Raw genomic sequence first — 18792 nt, forward strand, 5'->3', positions numbered from 1 at the left:
ATTTTAACGTAATATAATACATCATAAAATCAATTTAGCCTCAAATAAAATGAAACATGTTCAATTTGGTTTAAATAATGCAAAAATAAAGTGTTGGAGATGAAAGTAAAAGTGCAATATGTGCCATGTAAAAAAGCTAACGTTTAGGTTCCTTGCTCAGAACATGAGAACATATTTGACTATTGGATGTTCTTATAGGCACTTTACATTGCCAGTGTAACAGTATAGCTTCCGTCCCTCTCCTCGCCCCTACCTGGGCTCGAACCAGGAACACATCGACAGCCACCTTCGAAGCAGCGTTACCCATCGCTCCACAAAAGCCACGGCCATTGCAGAGCAAGGGGAACAACCACTCCAAGTCTCATAGCGAGTGACGTTTGAAACACTATTAGCGCGCACCCCGCTAACAAGGCAGTTAACCCACCGTTCCTAGGCCGTCATTGAAAATAAGAATGTGTTCTTAACTGACTTGCCTAGTTAAATAATGGATAAATAAAGGTGTAAAAAATATATATTTTTAAATAATAAAACATTTGCCAAATCGGTGTCCAAAAATACAGATTTCCAATTGTTATGAAAACTTGAAATCGGCCCTAATTAATCGGCCATTCCGATTAATCGGTCGACCTCTAGTCATGATTACCATATAGGTCTATGGAAGGAGGTGAGCCCTACGAGCCTCTTAGGTTTTGTATTGAAGTCAATGTACCCAGAGGAGGACAGAAGCTAGCTGGCTACACCATGGTGCTACCCCAGAGAGTACTGTTGAAGTTACTATTGACCATTGCAAAACAGTGTGTTTTAATTCATTATTTGGTGACATATGAATATATTTAGTATAGTTTTATCTAAAAATTATTTAACATTTTTTTTTGTTTCACTATTTGTATTTTTATGAAATTTCACTGAGGAGGATGGACCCGTCCTTCCTCCTCTGAGGAGCCTCCACTAGCATATGGAGGGAGGGAGGAAGGGGGGGGGGGGTGGTGGAAGGGAAGGAAAGGAGGGAGGGGAAGGAAGGGAAGAGGGACAGAGGCAAGTGGAGAGAGAGAGAGAGAGAGACGAGGGGGGCAGGGAGCATTATATATTTGGAGGGAGGGAGGGAGGGAGCTAAGAGGAGAGATGGATTATTAAGGAGAGAAAGAATAAGTCAAGAGGTAAAGATATAGTAGTGGAGGTGAAGAGGGAGTAGAATAGTTTCATATGCAAGCAAACACCTCTGTCTCACTGTCTCACTGTGTGATCTTCTGTTCGTCTGTAGCTGCATGGCATCAACATACATTGTCTGTATGCTCAACACCTGTCTGTCCTGTTGCCTCTGTAAACTGTATCGCCCCTGTTGTATACACTATAGTCCCTCCATGTCCTTCCTCTGTTACTCTGGTTCTTTAGATATCAATATGCCATATCAATGATCATCAGAAGTACTTTTCTTACTCTTTGAGGGGCCGAACAACAGGAAAGAGAGATTGGATTCGTCACGACAACAAAAGACAACAGAAAAACAGGGAAACTCTTCCTGCAAGAATATAACTCCCCGTCTCGGGCAGGATGTATTTTTACCCCGAAAGCCCAGGCACACCTGCTGAGTGCCGAGGCGCCCAGGCTTTATTTCTCCATCCATTATTCATACGCCAGCTCCATTATGAGAACACGTCCTGTCCTTATGAAGATACTCTCTGTCTGCCTCACAAGCTGTTCAGTGAAAATGCAGAGCTGTTGTAGAGACCTACAGTATGTGAGGAACAAAGGAAAACAGAATGGGATTTTGTTGGCAATGCACTATGCATAGATCGTGTGTGTGGGTAAAATGTGTTCAGGTGAATGCAGGAAGAGGAAGAGGTCCGCAAACATTGGAACAGTGTAGAAGTAAGCAAGTGCACTGTGCTGCATGCAGACATACATAGACACACGTGCATACATACATTTATACACGCATGCACACACACACACACACACACACACACACACACACACACACACACACACACACACACACACACACACACACACACACACACACACACACACACACACACACACACACACACACACACACAGAGACACACACACACACACACAGACAGACATGACACAGCACTCCAGTCCCCCCTCTCTGTGTTCATTTTCTTCATCTCTGAGGTTTGGGTGAATTAGCTAGATTTTTCCCTCTTGCTTTGATGATGATGCGGCACCACAGTATGCTCTGTATTCGCTGCAGAGCCCTGTTTTAGCACCCTCGGGGGGAATCTCCTCTTCCAGTACTCGTTTGCGGCGCTGCATATGTTTTGCTGAAATGTTCAGATTTTTTGCTCACTACGGTCACAGCCACTGTCAAAGAAGAGGAAATGTGATCGCTCCAAAACATGGCCTGAATATTCACGATTTCAGAGACATTCAGGGGTCATTTTAATAGTGCATTAAACAAGAGCTTTTAAGCAGAGAGTGTTGTGAAACCCCAGGATGGATTCCACCATTTTAAAGGACATTATACTGGACAGTAATAAAGACAAACACACACACACACACACACACACACACACACACACACACACACACACACACACACACACACACACATATACAACACATCCCTGCAGTACTGCGGAGCACCAAGGACACATGCCTTTAACACATGCCTGTGTGTGCCTACCTAGCATACCAAAATCTATCTTCCTCACTCTCTTTATATTTTTCTCTCTTTCTCTTGCTCTCTTTCATGTGTCCATGAAAACTCCTCAAGTTCTTGAAACTGTCGACCGTAGAGCTACGAAGACGAAGAACCAAACGTAGCACAGAATTCTCTCCAAAAGAACCGAATCATGTGGTTCAGTTCCATTAAACTTCTCTCCGAAAGAACTGAATCATGTGGTTCAGTTCCATGAAACTCCTCTCAGAGTTGAAACCGGGGGGAAATGAAGGCCGTGTCATACATCAATCATCATCTGGCCTGACGTAGATCTAGAACACTAAAGTGGCTCAGCAACTCAGATAAAGACATGAAAAGCTGCCACGATGGAGTTCACGCTCAGTCACTTTCCCTCAGAAATGTGGGCCGACCTATAAAGGTTTTATCTAGAGAACACTAACACTTCTTTGTCTTTCATTCACACTCCCATAGAAGCATACTTTATGTTACATCTAAGTTATTCTCATACTTACCATGGATTTGTGTTTTTCTATCAGAGGACATGTTTTATTGGTAGTTCCCGACAGACTGGCTCGTTACTTGTTGTGGCTCACACATTGGACATTGGAGAACCAATAATATTGTGTAGTGGCTAGAGCGCTGTGATCAGTCTGTCAGTTTCAGAGATGTGATAGGAGATTGTCTGTCAGCAACACTGGGGTTCTGGGCTCCACTATGGGGCAGTGAGAGGCTTTATCAGGCCTTGGCAATTCAAAGAGAGAGAGAGAGAGATTGAGGTTTAGAAAGTAAGGAGGGAGGGGTGTGGAGAGAGAGAGGGGGGGTATAAAGAGAGGAAGGAGACTAGTGGGAGAAGGACGGGGGAGAGCACAAGAAGGAGGTGAGGGAGAGAGAGAGAGAGAGAGAGAGGCGTCACTACAGACCCGGGTTCGATCCCAGGCTGAGTCGCAACCGGCCGCAACTGGGAGACTCATGAGGCGGCGCACAATTGGCCCAGCTTCATCCGGGTTAGGGGTGGGTTTGGCCAGCTGGGATGTCCTTGTCCCATCGCGCTCTAGTGACTCCTTGTGGGGGACTGAGCACATGCACACTGACTTCGGTCACCAGTTGTACGCTGTTTCCTCCTACACATTGGTGAGATTGGCTTCCGAGTTAAGCGAGCAGTGTGTCAACAAGCAGTGCGGCTTGGCAGGGTCGTGTTTCGGAGGACGCATGGCTCTCGACCTTCAACTCTCCCAAGTCCGTACGGGAGTTGCAGCCATGGGACAAGACTGTAACTACCAATTGGATATCACGAAATTGGGGAGAAAAAGGGTTAAAAAGTACAACTTTTTTTTTTAAAGAGAGATTAGACAGCATTTGAGAGATGAGAGAGGAAGGGGAAGAACAGAGTGATGGTCATACAGAAACAGCCAGCAGAGTAGAGAGGAAGAGGGGAGGAGCAACAGAGTAAGAGAGAGAGCCTCATGGTCCCAGAGTAATATCAGACACTAGCCACCCCGCTGACAGCTGAGTCCCCACTCTGTCAGTCACTCCATCAAACACTGTGACAGTCCCAGAGTCCCCAACAACACAACAGTAGCTACAGTATGCTGTGGTCCTGTGTACAGTGCAATGCCCACGGCAGGTCACACTTCACGGACATCCCCATTCCCTTTCTAAAAGCCAACACACTCACGCTTGTACGCACACACACTATCACGGGTGCTCACATGCACACACGTGCTATCTCACACTTGCTAATGCAAGCACACATGCAGGCACACACACACACACACACACACACCTCAGGCTGCCCCTGTGAAGGCAGTCTAGGCCTGTAGCTGCATGACTGTACCCCATGTCTGTGTGTCGCTGTCGGATTCCCCCAAAGTTGTTCTTGGTGTGTCCTCATAATAACTCCTCTGTGTGGTGTTGATGCAGTGTGTCTGTCCTCTTTTGAATACTGAAACTGAAATGCACTGTGGTCGTATAGTGTCCTCTGTTCTGTGCTTGTGCTGTCTATACCGGACAGCCTCTGCTGACACACAGACAAACTGACAGACTCCTGTTCTTCTGACCCTGCACACACCTCGTATCACCAGAGACACAGAGAGAGGTTCACACAGAGGTCAAACCCCCTACTACGACCCAGCCAGCCTGGAGAAGAGGTCAAAGGTCAGCCAGCAGGAAGCAGAACCCTCACTCTGCCGTTTTCTCCTCCTTTCTGCAGCGACGACCTTCCTCCAGACTCACCCTCAGGTGAGGAGGGAAAGAGAGAGGGAGAAGGGGAGCTCCAGCCCCAGGTCCAACCCCAGCAGCCTGAGCTCCAAGCCCAGCCCCAACCTGAACCCCAGCCTCAGCCTAAACCCGAGGGCACGAGCGTGGGCGAAACACAGCAGGAGGTCACCCCCGCGGCCTCCCGCTCACCAAGCGGAGGGGAACTCGAGCAGGAGGAGGGAGAGCGAGGAGATAAGGAGGAGGAGGAGATAAAGCAGAAAGAGGTGGTGGATTCGCAGCAGGAGCAGCAGCATGAGGGGGAGGCAGCAGTAGAGGCTGAGGTGGAGGAGGAGGAGGATGGAGCAGAGGCCCGGGGGGGAGCGGCGGGGAGGAGGGCCAGCCTGCACCACACAGCTTCCCCCATGAGGGTGCAGCGCAACGGGGCCTGCTCGCACTCCACCACCTCCGACTACGAGCTCTCGCTCGACCTCAAAAACAAGCAGGTAGGGTGTGTGGGGGTGGGGGGGAACGGTGTGATATGTGCGGGGGTAGGGGAAAGGGGGGCTCGGCTTGGGTTGTACTGTATGTCTTTGTGGTCTTTGTGGTCGTTTGTTGAGGTTCTGTCTGAGGTCAAGGCTGTTTGTTTTGTCTGTTGAGGCTGTTGTTGATTTGGTTCATCTGGGATTGTTTGTCTGTTATGGCTGTTTTTTTGTGGATTGGCCTCGGCTGTTGATTGACATTATTTGCCTTTGAAGTTGGCTCTGCAGGTGTTCTTAGGGTGTTTTGGGTTGTTGAGTCTTGCTGTCTTCTACATTAACATGAGTCATCATCATCATCATCATCGCCACTGTCATTTTCACCTTCATTGACATAACATGGCTTTTGTCTTTTGAACAGATGTGGAACAGTGACCTTCTACTGAGGCGGTGTGTGTTCTGTTCTCACAGCACCTTCTTCTGCTGTGTGGCAGCTTGCTGTTTAACGAATGGCTCACACTGTGTGTCTAAGTGTCTGGGAGGTTTTTAAATGGAAAACATTTAGTTGCTTCCCACCGACTCTTTCTCTCACTCACACAATCACACATTCTCTTGTGTAAATGATACATCGTCATGGTAACAGAATGAAGTAATATTCCCGATGGTGGTTGTGCTGCTTGCATGAACTAAAACTCATGTCTTCTCTCCTGGTCTGTTTGTCTTATGTTGTTTTCACCTTAACATAATATGTTCAGAGTTGCCATATGTCTAGACTAGAAACTCTACTGTACATGTAGTAAGTGTTCAGGAAATCATCCATGTGTGATGGCCCTGCTAACATACAGAGACCCATCTCCCTGTTCCGTGTCTCACATCTCATTTACATGGTGCGTGTGCGTGGGCGTCTGTTTGTCAACTCTGTGTGTGTATGTGTGCCTGTGCATGCATGTGTGTGTGTGTGTGTGTGTGTGTGTGTGTGTGTGTGTGTGTGTGTGTGTGTGTGTGTGTGTGTGTGTGTGTGTGTTCTCATCATCCCATTCATCTGAGACGTTGGATTCATCAGACACTCATCTGCATATGAGGGGCTTTGACCACCCCATTCCCCATCCCGTCCACTGACCTTCAACCAGGTAACCTTTCCATTCCCCATCTCATCCACTGACCTTCAACAAGTTAACCTTTCCATTCCCCATCCCGTCCACTGACCTTCAACGAGGTAACCTTTCCATTCCCCATCCCGTCCACTGACCTTCAACGAGGTAACCTTTCCATTCCCCATCCCGTCCACTGACCTTCAACGAGGTAACCTTTCCATTCCCCATCCCGTCCACTGACCTTCAGCCAGGTAACCTTTCCATTCCCCATCTCATCCACTGACCTTCAACCAGGTAACCTTTCCATTCCCATTCCATCCACTGACCTTCAGCCAGGTAACCTTTCCATTCCGCATCTCATCCACTGACCTTCAACCAGGTAACCTTTCCATTCCCATTCCGTCCACTGACCTTCAACCAGGTAACCTTTCCATTCCCCATCTCATCCACTGACCTTCAGCCAGGTAACCTTTCCATTCCCCATCTCATCCACTGATCTTCAACCAGGTAACCTTTCCATTCCCCATCTCATCCACTGACCTTCAACCAGGTAACCTTTCCATTCCCCATCTCATCCACTGACCTTCAACCAGGTAACCTTTCCATTCCCCATCTCATCCACTGACCTTCAGCCAGGTAACCTTTCCATTCCCCATCCCGTCCACTGACCTTCAGCCAGGTAACTTTTCCATTCCCATTCCGTCCACTGACCTTCAACCAGTTAACCTTTCCATTCCCATTCCGTCCACTGACCTTCAACCAGGTAACCTTTCCATTCCCATTCCGTCCACTGACCTTCAACCAGGTAAGGTAACCTTTCCATTTCCAGCTCTCACACAGATCATCAGTCACACCTCAAGACCAGAGAAAGAGAAAAGAGAGAGAGACTTGTGAGCGAACAGTGTAGTTCTCAAGGTGTAAAAACAACAACTTGCTGAACCATATACAGTGCCTTAATTTACGTGTTAGTCATTTATCAGACACTCTTATCCTTTTAGCGCGAAGATCGCTAGCGGGATCAAATTCGACAAAATCCGGTGAAATCGGAGCTCACCAAATTCAAAATACAAAATCAGAATATTAAACATTCATGAAAATACAAATGTCATACATGATTCTTTAGCTTAGAACCTTGGTAATCTAACTGCGTTGTCAAATTTCAAAAAAGGCTTTACGGCGAAAGCATAGCATTTGATTGTCTGAGGACAGAGCGCCATGTCAACATATCTTTCAAACCAGCACTAGCAACACAAAATCATAAATAGCGATAAAATAAATCACTTACCTTTGGAGATATTTCTCTGGTTGCAATCCCAAGGGTCCCAGCTACACAATGAATGGTCGTTTTGTTCAATAAAGTCCTTCTTTATATCCCAAAAACGAATTCAATAATCCAGTCTTTCAACATGCATACAAAGGATTCCAAAATGTTACCAGCAAAGTTCGTCCAAACTATGTTTTTTATTAATTGTCTAATATCTAAATAAAGGATAATATTTCAGACGGAGAATAGTATGTTCAATAGCAAAGGAAAAGAACGAAGAGTGCGCCCACATTCACGCTTGAAAAAATACTACTTTTGCCCTGGTGCTCAACTTGGAACGACAACAAATACTTAATTTTTCAAAAAAACAAGTCTTAAACCTTGTATAAAGACTGTTGACATCTAGTGGAAGCCATAGGAACTGCAGTCTAGGAGGCGGAAATAAGATCTTTCAATAGCATTGCATTGGAAGTCATTCCAAGCGCAACAATTTTTTTTTACGGATACATTTTCCTCAGGTTTTCGCCTGCTATATCAGTTCTGTTATACTGACAGACATTTTTTAAACAGTTTCTAGAAACTGCAGAGTGTTTTCTATCCAATCCTACCAATTATGTGCATATCCTAGCTTCTGGGCCCGAGGAACAGGCAGTTTATTTTGGGCACGTCAGACAGGCGGAAATTCAGGAAACTAGCCTTACTCGCAGAGAGGTTAACCAGAGCGACTTACAGTTAGTCGCCCTAATTCACCCCTTATCACCCTCATCCTCTCCCCTATTTCAACCCTACTCCCCCTCATCCTTGAGTACTGCAGCAACAGCCCCTAAGGCTGTTTATACAGGTGAAGTCGGAAGCTTACATACACTTAGCTTGTAGTCATTAAAACTTGTTTTTCAACCACTCCACAAATTTCTTATCAACAAACTATAGTTTTGGCAAGTCGGTTAGGACATCTACTTTGTGCATGACACAAGTCATTTTTCCAACAATTGTTTACAGATAGATTATTTAACTTATAATTCACTGTATCACAATTCCTGTGGGTCAGAAGTCTGCATACACTAAGTTGACTGTGCCTTTAAACAGCATGGAAAATTCCAGAAAATGATGTCATGGCTTTAGAAGCTTCTGACAGGCTAATTGACATCATTTGAGTCAATTGGAGGTGTACCTTGTGATGTTTTTCAAGGCCTACCTTCAAACTCAGTGTCTCTTTGCTTGACATCATGGGAAAATCAAAAGAAATCAGCCAAGACCTCAGGAAAAACATTGTAGACCTCCACAAGTCTGGTTCATCCTTAGGAGCTAGAGATGAACGTACTTTGGTGCAAAATGTGCAAATCAATCCCAGAGCAACAGGAAAGTACCTTGTGAAGATGCTGGAGGAAACATGTACAAAAGTATCTATATCCACAGTAAAACTATTCCTATATTGACATAACCTGAAAGGCCGCTCAGCAAGGAAGAAGCCACTGCTCCAAAACCGCCATAAAAAAGCCAGACTACGGTTTGCAACTGCACATGGGCACAAAGATTGTATTTTTTGGAGAAATGTCCTCCGGTCTGATGAAACAAAAACATGACTTTTTGGCCAAAATGAACATCATTATGTTTGGAGGAATAAAGGAGAGGCTTGCAAGCCGAAGAATACCAACCCAACCTTGAAGCACGGGGGTGGCAGCATCATGTTGTGGGGCTGCTTTGCTGCAGGAGGGACTGGTGCACTTCACAAAATAGATAGCTTCATGAGGAAGGAAAATTATGTGGATATATCGAAGCAACATCTCAAGACATCAGTCAGGAAGTTAAAGCTTGGTCGCAAATGGGTCTTCCAAATGGACAATGACCCCAAGCATACTTCCAAAGTTGTAGCAAAATGGCTTAATTAAGGACAACAAAGTCAAGGTGTTGGAGTGGCCATCACAAAGCCCTAACCTCAATCCCATAGAAAATTTGTGGGCAGAACTGAAAAAGCATGTGCGAGCAGGGAGGCCACTAAACCTGAGTCAGTTACACCAGCTCTGTCAGGAGGAATGGGCCAAAATTCACCCAAGTTATTGTGGGAAGCTTGTTGAAGGCTAACCGAAACGTTTGACCCAAGTTAAACAATTTAAAGGCAATGCTACCAAATACTAATTGAGTGTATGTAAACTTCTGACCCACTGGGAATGTGATGAAAGAAATAAAAGCTGAAATAAATAATTCTCTCTACCATTATTCTGACATGTCACATTCTTAAAATAAAGTTGTGATCCTAACTAACCTAAGATAGGGAATTCTTACTAGGATTCAGGAATTGTGAAAAACTGAGTTTAAATGTATTTGGCTAAGGTGTATGTAAACTTCTGACTTCAACTGTATGTGCTCACGTAGAGAGTTTTCATAGGATAAATGCCATAGTATATTGCTCTCTCTGTATTTAACGTAAACGTTTTTTTCAGAACCAACATTTTGGTATTTGGCAATGTAAGTATTGTATATTAGTACAATCATAGTTAATCATGACCAGGGCAAAGGTAGTGTTCACAAAAGGCTTTTGGTGTATTCTGACATCAATATTCCTGTCATTAGAATCTCCTTGCTCAAGGATAAGCTGAGCCACAATGTGATTTTATACAGAATACATTTACGCAGCATAGCCTGCTCTGTAGGTAGTATCGGCAGTGAAGAGCTCATTGCAAGTAAAAACTGTGGGTCCAGTCAGTCCTGTAAAAGAACCATTGGTCTAATAGCATTAGTTGTACAAGTGTCCCAGTTGATAGGCTGGTTGATGAAGGCTCCCTCCTCTATCGGCTTTTTCCTGAGTCCCATTTGTCGAATTCCCTCAATTTTGTCTCTGGGCCCATAATTGCCTTTTTGTTCCGCAGATTCCTTCTTGAGAAAGCATTGGATTCGAGCCTCATTAATCAAACTACATTTATCTCTGTAATGTTTCTCAGCGGCGGGGTGAGGGATGTTATCAGACTGCCTGTGTTCCCTCATAATCACACTCCAAACCTCCACCAGAGAGAGGGGATATTTATGAGCAATACATCTCACAACGCCATTATGGAAATGCGAGCTAAGTAATCCACATCAACCCAACTTTTTAAGGCCGATTTTTTTGTTGAGGGGTAGAGGCACTCCGTGTCTCAAAGTTCAATATGTTTACCCGAGCGTCTTTAAACTGCTGATGCTTAAAAATGGGTGGATTAGCACATTTTATGACACCGTTGGCTGGGTATGCTGAGAGCAGTGAAAACTGATCGTGTCCCGTATTCAATACTCTAGAGATGAAATGTTTTGAAAGACGGGTCGATGGAATCCTGTCAAGTTCCTTTTTTATCTTCTGCCAGCTTTTTGCGTCGGTTGAACTGTCACACTTCATGCCTTTTGAGAAGTGAACGTAGAATCTCCAACTGCCTCTCACAACAAAGGTTAATAAACCTCAAATGGTTGAAGATGCTCAATAAGTCAACTACTTACTCGACCTCAGTGCTCCAGCCATTACCACGAGCCCGTCCTCCCCAATTAAGATGCCACCAATCTCCTGTGCTTGACCTACTGTAGGTTATCGCCTGACTCTCTTACGTTGTGGGCACCAAATGAATCTCCATTCCTGATAAACAGTAAGAGCTGTTCTGATTGATGCTCTATTCCTCAGAATTAGCTGTAGCCCTTTTTCTGTTACAAAGCACAGTATAACGCCATAATCATGTAAAGTTGACAATTTTCCTGGTGCAAATTAACTGACCTGACATGAATGAGCTTATAATTAGGAGGTAGCATTAGTCGTGCCCTCTCAACTATGTGTTTTCTGCATGCAAATGTAATCATCTGCTATTTAATCTCTGTGCCAGAACTCAATTTGAGGGTGACACTCATAAATATACATGGGTCACTAAGCTAAACGTCAATGAAAACGATGAACGAACAAATTCAACTGAGGATACCTTTTTCTGAACACAAAATTCTTCAAAATCCCTGAAGTGTGTTTGGCTCATAATTGACTTCAGGCTGGGTTTGCGTACGTGTTCATTTTGTTGTCCACCTGTATCGTGACATTTGGTGAGATGAAGTGAATGGGTTGCGTGACAGACTGTGAATGCCAGCTCGTCCTTGGAGACTATTCACCCAGATGAATGCAGCCAGGGAGAAGGCCAAGAGATACCATCCATAGCACATTTCTCTGAATAGCCAGATCTGATAAGCCAGAACAAAAAATAGCACTTCAAAAAAACAGATTGTTCCCCATAGAAAGTCTGACCTTTAATATTGGAAACCATTTTCATTCCTGGCATAAACATCCCCCCCAAAAACAAACTCTGAATGCGCTATTTCTGCAAGCCTTGTGGTATTAATATTTCAGTGGCAAAGAGGCAGAGTCCCATCTCTCATACACAGACTGGTCTTGTTTCAATTCATCACCAACAACTCCATACGCTCATCAGGTCAAAGGCCTGGTTGTGTGTGAATTCTGTCTGTCCTATAAAGTCCAATTGGTTCTCGCCCTTTGACCCCCTAGTGTGTAACGTTTGGTTATCAAACCATATTATAACCCCAAAATACCTTTTGCCTCATGTTAGATCGGTGTCACCTCAGCATTTTTAAAATAAATATTTCTGGATTTTTCTTTGAAGAGTTTTCAAAACTGTTCCTGGAGAGTTACCCTCCTGTAGGTTTTCACTCCATCCCCAGTTGTAACTAACCTAATTCCGTTTATCAACCAGCTAATTATTAGAATGAAGTGCGCTAGATGAGGGTTGGAGTGAAATCCTACAGGACGGTAGTTCTCCAGGAACAAGGTTTGGGTTCAAACCTACAGGAGGGTAGCTCTCCAGGAACAGGGTTGGAGTGAAAACCTACAGGAGGGTAGCTCTCCAGGAACAAGGTTGAAGTGAAAACCTACAGGATGGTAGGTCTCCAGGAACAAGGTTGGAGTGAAAACCTACAGGATGGTAGCTCTCCAGAAACAGAGTTGGAGTGAAAACCTACAGGATGGTAGCTCTCCAGGAACAGAGTTGGAGTGAAAACCTACAGGAGGGTAGCTCTCCAGGAACAAGGTTTGAGTGAAAACCTACAGGAGGGTAGCTCTCCAGGAACAAGGTTGGAGTGAAAACCTACAGGATGGTAGCTCTCCAGAAACAGAGTTGGAGTGAAAACCTACAGGATGGTAGCTCTCCAGGAACAGAGTTGGAGTGAAAACCTACAGGAGGGTAGCTCTCCAGGAACAAGGTTTGAGTGAAAACCTACAGGAGGGTAGCTCTCCAGGAACAAGGTTGGAGTGAAAACCTACAGGATGGTAGCTCTCCAGGAATAGGGTTGGAGTTAAAACCTATGTGGGGGGTAGCTCTCCAGGAACAGGGTTGGAGTGAAAACCTACAGGATGGTAGCTCTCCAGGAACAGGGTTGGAGTGAAAACCTACAGGATGGTAGCTCTCCAGGAACAGGGTTGGAGTGAAAACCTACAGGATGGTAGCTCTCCAGGAACAGGGTTGGAGTGAAAACCTACAGGATGGTAGCTCTCCAGGAACAGGGTTGGAGAGCCCTGCTCTACCATATCTCCATTGCCTCTCAGTCTACCTCTTTTAGTTCCACTACCCACCTTCCCCCTCCATCCCACCTTCTCTCTCTCCTGCTCACCCAGGCTTTCAGTGTCTAATGGAGATGGCAGAATGTACCAGAGAGATACAGGCTCAGGTAAAGCTGTGATGGGACCTAAATTCTTTATGCGCCGTCCCCTACCAACTCATTCTGAAGGCAAAACAAACAAGCCAAACTGACGCCTTTAATCAAAGGGAGCCAGCTCCCGGCTCAGATCCAAGGCTACCTCTGCCTCAGACATTATTTCTGTCATTCGTTTTGACGAGTGACAACTTTCTGAGGGATGGGTTGTGGTTATTACCTTAACTCTGTTTTTTAAAGCCTACCCATTCCGTCCAGACGAAGTCAGCAGAGTGACGAAGCTGATTTTGTCATATTGAGTGTGTACTCAAAGTTCCGTCTGTCTGAACATTCCAGATAGATAAAAAGTGATGAATATTCAAGGCAAGGTCCAATACCGGTCTGCGGGAAGAGAAAGTGATGTTCTCATTCTGAGATGCCTCACAGAGACTAGAGACTGTAGCTTAAAGGGCCAGGCTCATTCAGAAAGACTTTAATATTCTCCCAACATCTCTTCCCTTTCTCACAGAGGCCTCGCTGCAGTGCAATGTAAAAGGGATCAGATAAGATGGATTTCTCAGTGTCATTTCGGTTTTCTAAAGAGCCTTTCTAAGGGATGGAGTTCTCCAAATGACAATGGGCTGAGATTGCATCATGCTGCAGCCACCCCACTTATCGCAAATTGCAAAGCCTAGTGTGCATTATTGCATGGCTATCTGTTCTTCCCCATAGAAGTCTATAGGATGCAGGTGACATTGCTTGGGACTGCGGAGTAGTAGTTGAAAGTATCACGTTGATCTCCTGGTGGCCCCGCAATCCCTTCTAAAACCATTTGCCCAATTGCATTTGAGCCACAGGGGGGATATTTGACGTGAACGGACTCAGTCTATATATATTTCGGATCCTGTCCTCGGTTCAAGTCCTCAACTGAGCAGACATATGTCGAGAAACCTTGTGACAAGATATAGCACCACATTTTTTATGTTCTCAGAGAACATTGGAGAGATCAACCCATAGGGATAGTGTAAAGGGTTGACACAGTTTAACTGAAGAGGGTATAACTGACACATCCATAGGCCAGAGATTGCCACAGCCATCACATGCAAAGAAACTCAAGAAATATATAGAATTTGATTGTTCTGTGAAGAGAGTTGGTAAAGGTTCCATGCATTTTTTTTATCCCTACCCAAATCAAATCAGAACTGCCTTTTTATCTCACAGTCGTTTATTTCCAGGCACAATTAATAGCTTTCAGGTTATTCAGTGTAGAAGAGAGAGTAGAGTGCATCTCAATTGCACCCACAGATAGTGGTTCTGATTTATTGACAATGAACGTTTTGGCCACACAGATATGAGACAGATAGTAACACATTTTTCTCCCTCTCCTAAATATGCCTTTTTTTCTGTCAAGATCATTTACTATCAGCATCTCTTGCTGAAGACCCTGGCCGTGACCCCACTCCACTATACTGTATAATACCATGCTGCTGAAGACCGTATCTGTGACCCCACTCTACTATACTGTATAATACCATGCTGCTGAAGACCGTATCTGTGACCCCACTCTACTATACTGTATAATACCATGCTGCTGAAGACCGTATCTGTGACCCCACTCTACTATACTGTATAATACCATGCTGCTGAAGACCGTATCTGTGACCCCACTCTACTATACTTTATAATACCATGCTGCTGAAGACCGTATCTGTGACCCCACTCTACTATACTGTATAATACCATGCTGCTGAAGACCGTATCTGTGACCCCACTCTACTATACTGTATAATACCATGCTGCTGAAGACCGTATCTGTGACCCCACCCTACTATACTGTATAATACCATGCTGCTGAAGACCGTATCTGTGACCCCACTCTACTATACTGTATAATACCATGCTGCTGAAGACCGTATCTGTGACCCCACTCTACTATACTGTATAATACCATGCTGCTGAAGACCGTATCTGTGACCCCACTCTACTATACTGTATAATACCATGCTGCTGAAGACCGTATCTGTGACCCCACTCTACTATACTGTATAATACCATGCTGCTGAAGACCGTATCTGTGACCCCACTCTACTATACTGTATAATACCATGCTGCTGAAGACCGTATCTGTGACCCCACTCTACTATACTGTATAATACCATGCTGCTGAAGACCGTATCTGTGACCCCACTCTACTATACTGTATAATACCATGCTGCTGAAGACCGTATCTGTGACCCCACTCTACTATACTGTATAATACCATGCTGCTGAAGACCGTATCTGTGACCCCACTCTACTATACTGTATAATACCATGCTGCTGAAGACCGTATCTGTGACCCCCCTCTCCGAGGCTATTTCAGGGGGAATTGCGACAGCAAAAAATATATTTCCAATTCACATGTGTGTAATACACACTTGTACCTGTGACATAGGACAAATACAAGCACCCACTAATATTATAATATTACAGTGCCTTGCAAAAGTATTCACCCTCCTTGGCGTTTTTCCTATTTTGTTGTATTACAACCTGTAATTTAAATTTATTTTTATTTGGATTTCATGTGATGACGTACACAAAATAGTCCAAATTGGTGAAGTGAAATGAAGAAAATTACTTGTTTCAAAAAATTCCAAAAAATTCAAAAACGAAAAGTGGTGCATGCATTCACCCCCTTTGCTATGAAGCCCCTAAATAATATCTGGCGCAATCAATTACCTTCAGAAGTCACATGATTAGTTAAATAAAGTCCACCTGTGTGCAATCTAAGTGTCACATGATCTGTCACATGATCACAGTATATATACACCTGTTCTGAAGGCCCCAGAGTCTGCAACACCACTAAGCAAGGGGCACCACCATGCAAGCGGCACTATGAAGACCAAGGAGCTCTCCAATCAGGTCAGGGACAAAGTTGTGGAGAAGTACAGATCAGGGTTGGGTTATAAAAAAATATCAGAAACTTTGAACATCCCACAGAGCACCATTAAATCCATTGTAAAAAAAAAAAATGGGAAGAATATGGAACCACAACAAACCTGTCAAGAGAGGGCCGCCCACCAAAACTCACGGACCAGGCAAGGAGGGCATTAGTCAGAGAGGCAACAAAGAGACCAAAGATAAACCTGAAGGAGCTGCAAAGCACTACAGCGGAGATTGGAGTATCTGTCCATAGGACCACTTTAAGCCGTACACTCCACAGAGCTGGGCTTTACGGAAGAGTGTCCAGAAAAAAATAAGCAAACATGTTTGGTGTTTGCCAAAAGGCATGTGGGAGACTCCACAAACATATGAAAGAAGTTACTCTGGTCAGATGAGACTAAAATTGAGCTTTTTGGCCATCAAGGAAAACTCTACGTCTGGAGCAAACACAACACCATTCATTACCCAGAGAACACCATCCCCACAGTGAAGCATGGTGGTGGCAGCATCATGCTGTGAGGATGTTTTTCATTGGCAGGGACTGGGAAACTCGTCAGAATTGAAGGAATGATAAGGGGCGCTAATTACAGGGAAATTATAGAATAGTTATGCACGTTCAAGTTTTCAATTTTTGTTGTCTTATTTCTTGTTCGTTTCACAATAAAAATATTTTGAATCTTCAAAGTGGTAGGGCAGCCTCTCTCTCCGTGCTGATTGATCCTTCTGTACACCAAAAGGATTATGGGTCTCGTAGGTGCTACATTTGCGGCGTCTTGTCACCCACCATTACTTTTCTTTGCTCTGAGTAAATGTTCAGGTGTCCAATATTTTTCCTCTCTACTGACCATTTTTTTGTGTTGAGGGAGTGTTAAATTGTCCGTCCCATTTTTGTGACCTTAACGTTTACATGTTCAGGTTCATGTCCATTTGCATTAGATCCTATCAATGTCATTGTGTTTGAAAGGTCGTCATGGTCACCTCTTGTCATTTGGAGTAACTGCAGCCTTATTTGATTGGAAAGTATCACATTCATTGTATTTTTGGCAATTTAAAGCAGACGTATTCAGGGCATGTCTTTGTACATGTGGATGCTGGTGTGTAGAGACAGCATCTTGTTCATCTTGAGGGAGAACCAAGTGCTAAGTGGTATTATGTCCTTTGTATTTGTGTTGTCTTCTTGCTTTTATCTCCAACTCCTCTGCCTACAGGCAAATCTCCTCTTCATGTCATAGAATGTTTTGTTACCCAACTGCCTTGTACTGTCAACTGCTGCAAATATCCAAGCAGCTCAGTTTCACTCATACCTCTCCTGTCTCCCTCTCCTCCTTGTTTTCCAGATCGAAATGTTAGAGCACAAATACGGCGGCCACCTCATCTCCCGCCGCGCTGCCACCAAGATCCAGACCGCCTTCCGCCAGTACCAGCTCAGCAAGAACTTCGAGAAGATCCGCAACTCCCTGCTGGAGAGTCGCCTGCCGCGGCGCATCTCCATGCGCAAGGTGCGCGTGCAGAACGCTGAGGGCTTCTCCGCCGAGCGGGCGCTGGCCGAAGGCTGCAGCCTGGCGGGTATCCCCCTAGTGCGCTCGCCATCACTGCCCGCCACAGTGGGCGGCACCCTGACCGACCTGGAGGACTCATTCACAGAGCAGGTGCAGTCGTTGGCAAAGTCCATCGACGACGCACTCAGCAACTGGAGCCTGAAGACCATGTGCTCCCTCCAGGAAGGAGGGGCCTACCAGTTCAGTGCAGAGTCCTTCAGTGCGGCCGGAGGGGAAGTGGGAGGAGGAGGGTTGGACCAGGCTTTTCTCCAGAGCATGTCAGGTGGGGAGAATACAGGCGACCTGCCCCGCAGCGCCAGCAAGCTGCTGATGGCCTTCCGCGACGTGACCGTTCAGATTGACAATCAGAACTTCCGCATGTCCTCCTCCGTCATGGAGTCATCAGCCTCTGTCTCCATGGGCAACTGCGTCCAGCAGCAGCAGGGGGGTGCAGCCACCACCCCCACCATGCCCACCGCTCCCCCGCCCTCACCCCCTAAAAAACACTCCCCTCCTCCCCCTGAAGAGGTCCCCACCGAACCCACAGACCCTCCTGTCCCTCCCCACGAGCCCCCTCCGCCCCCGGAACCAGTGGTAGAAGGAGAGGGGCAGGACGCCGACTTCCCTGCGCCCCCGCCCAGTGAAGAGGAGCTAGAGGAGGAGGAGGAGGGCCAGCAACCCCCCTTGACCCCCCTGGACAAACTAGCCAACCCACAGACCCCGGAGGTGGTCGTCCAGCCCTTCCAGCCACCTCAACCCCAGGATGGTGCACCCTCAGTGGCAACCCCATCCACCGAGGCCCTGGAGGCCAAGCGGAGCGGCTCGGAAACGGCTGAAACCAGTTCCGAGCAGATAAGCTGCAGCAACAGCACTTCCACGGAGGCACGCTCGGCATCGGAGGCCTCATCCAAGGAGGCCCTGCAGGCCATGATCCTCAGCCTGCCGCGCTACCACTGCGAGAACCCGGCCAGCTGCAAGTCGCCCACACTCTCCACCGACGTCATGCGCA

General features: G+C 45.7%; 1 protein-coding gene across 4 annotated transcripts in view; it reads left to right on the plus strand.

The window, feature by feature from the left end:
- Nucleotides 1-18792, plus strand: part of LOC110499847 (IQ motif and SEC7 domain-containing protein 3) — a 208364-nt gene that overhangs the window by 104273 nt on the left and 85299 nt on the right. For 3 of the 4 annotated variants that reach the window (XM_036957099.1, XM_036957101.1, XM_036957100.1), the window contains exons 3-4: nucleotides 4860-5349; nucleotides 17583-18792. The exon at nucleotides 17583-18792 is cut by the window's right edge and continues 37 nt beyond it. In XM_036957099.1, coding sequence (XP_036812994.1) covers nucleotides 4860-5349; nucleotides 17583-18792 — 1700 coding nt within the window. The remainder of the gene's footprint in view (nucleotides 1-4859; nucleotides 5350-17582) is intronic. The other variant, XM_036957102.1, reaches the window with a different exon arrangement.

Source organism: Oncorhynchus mykiss, chromosome 21 (assembly GCF_013265735.2).
Source record: "Oncorhynchus mykiss isolate Arlee chromosome 21, USDA_OmykA_1.1, whole genome shotgun sequence".
In the NCBI taxonomy this organism is placed as follows: Eukaryota; Metazoa; Chordata; class Actinopteri; order Salmoniformes; family Salmonidae; genus Oncorhynchus; species Oncorhynchus mykiss.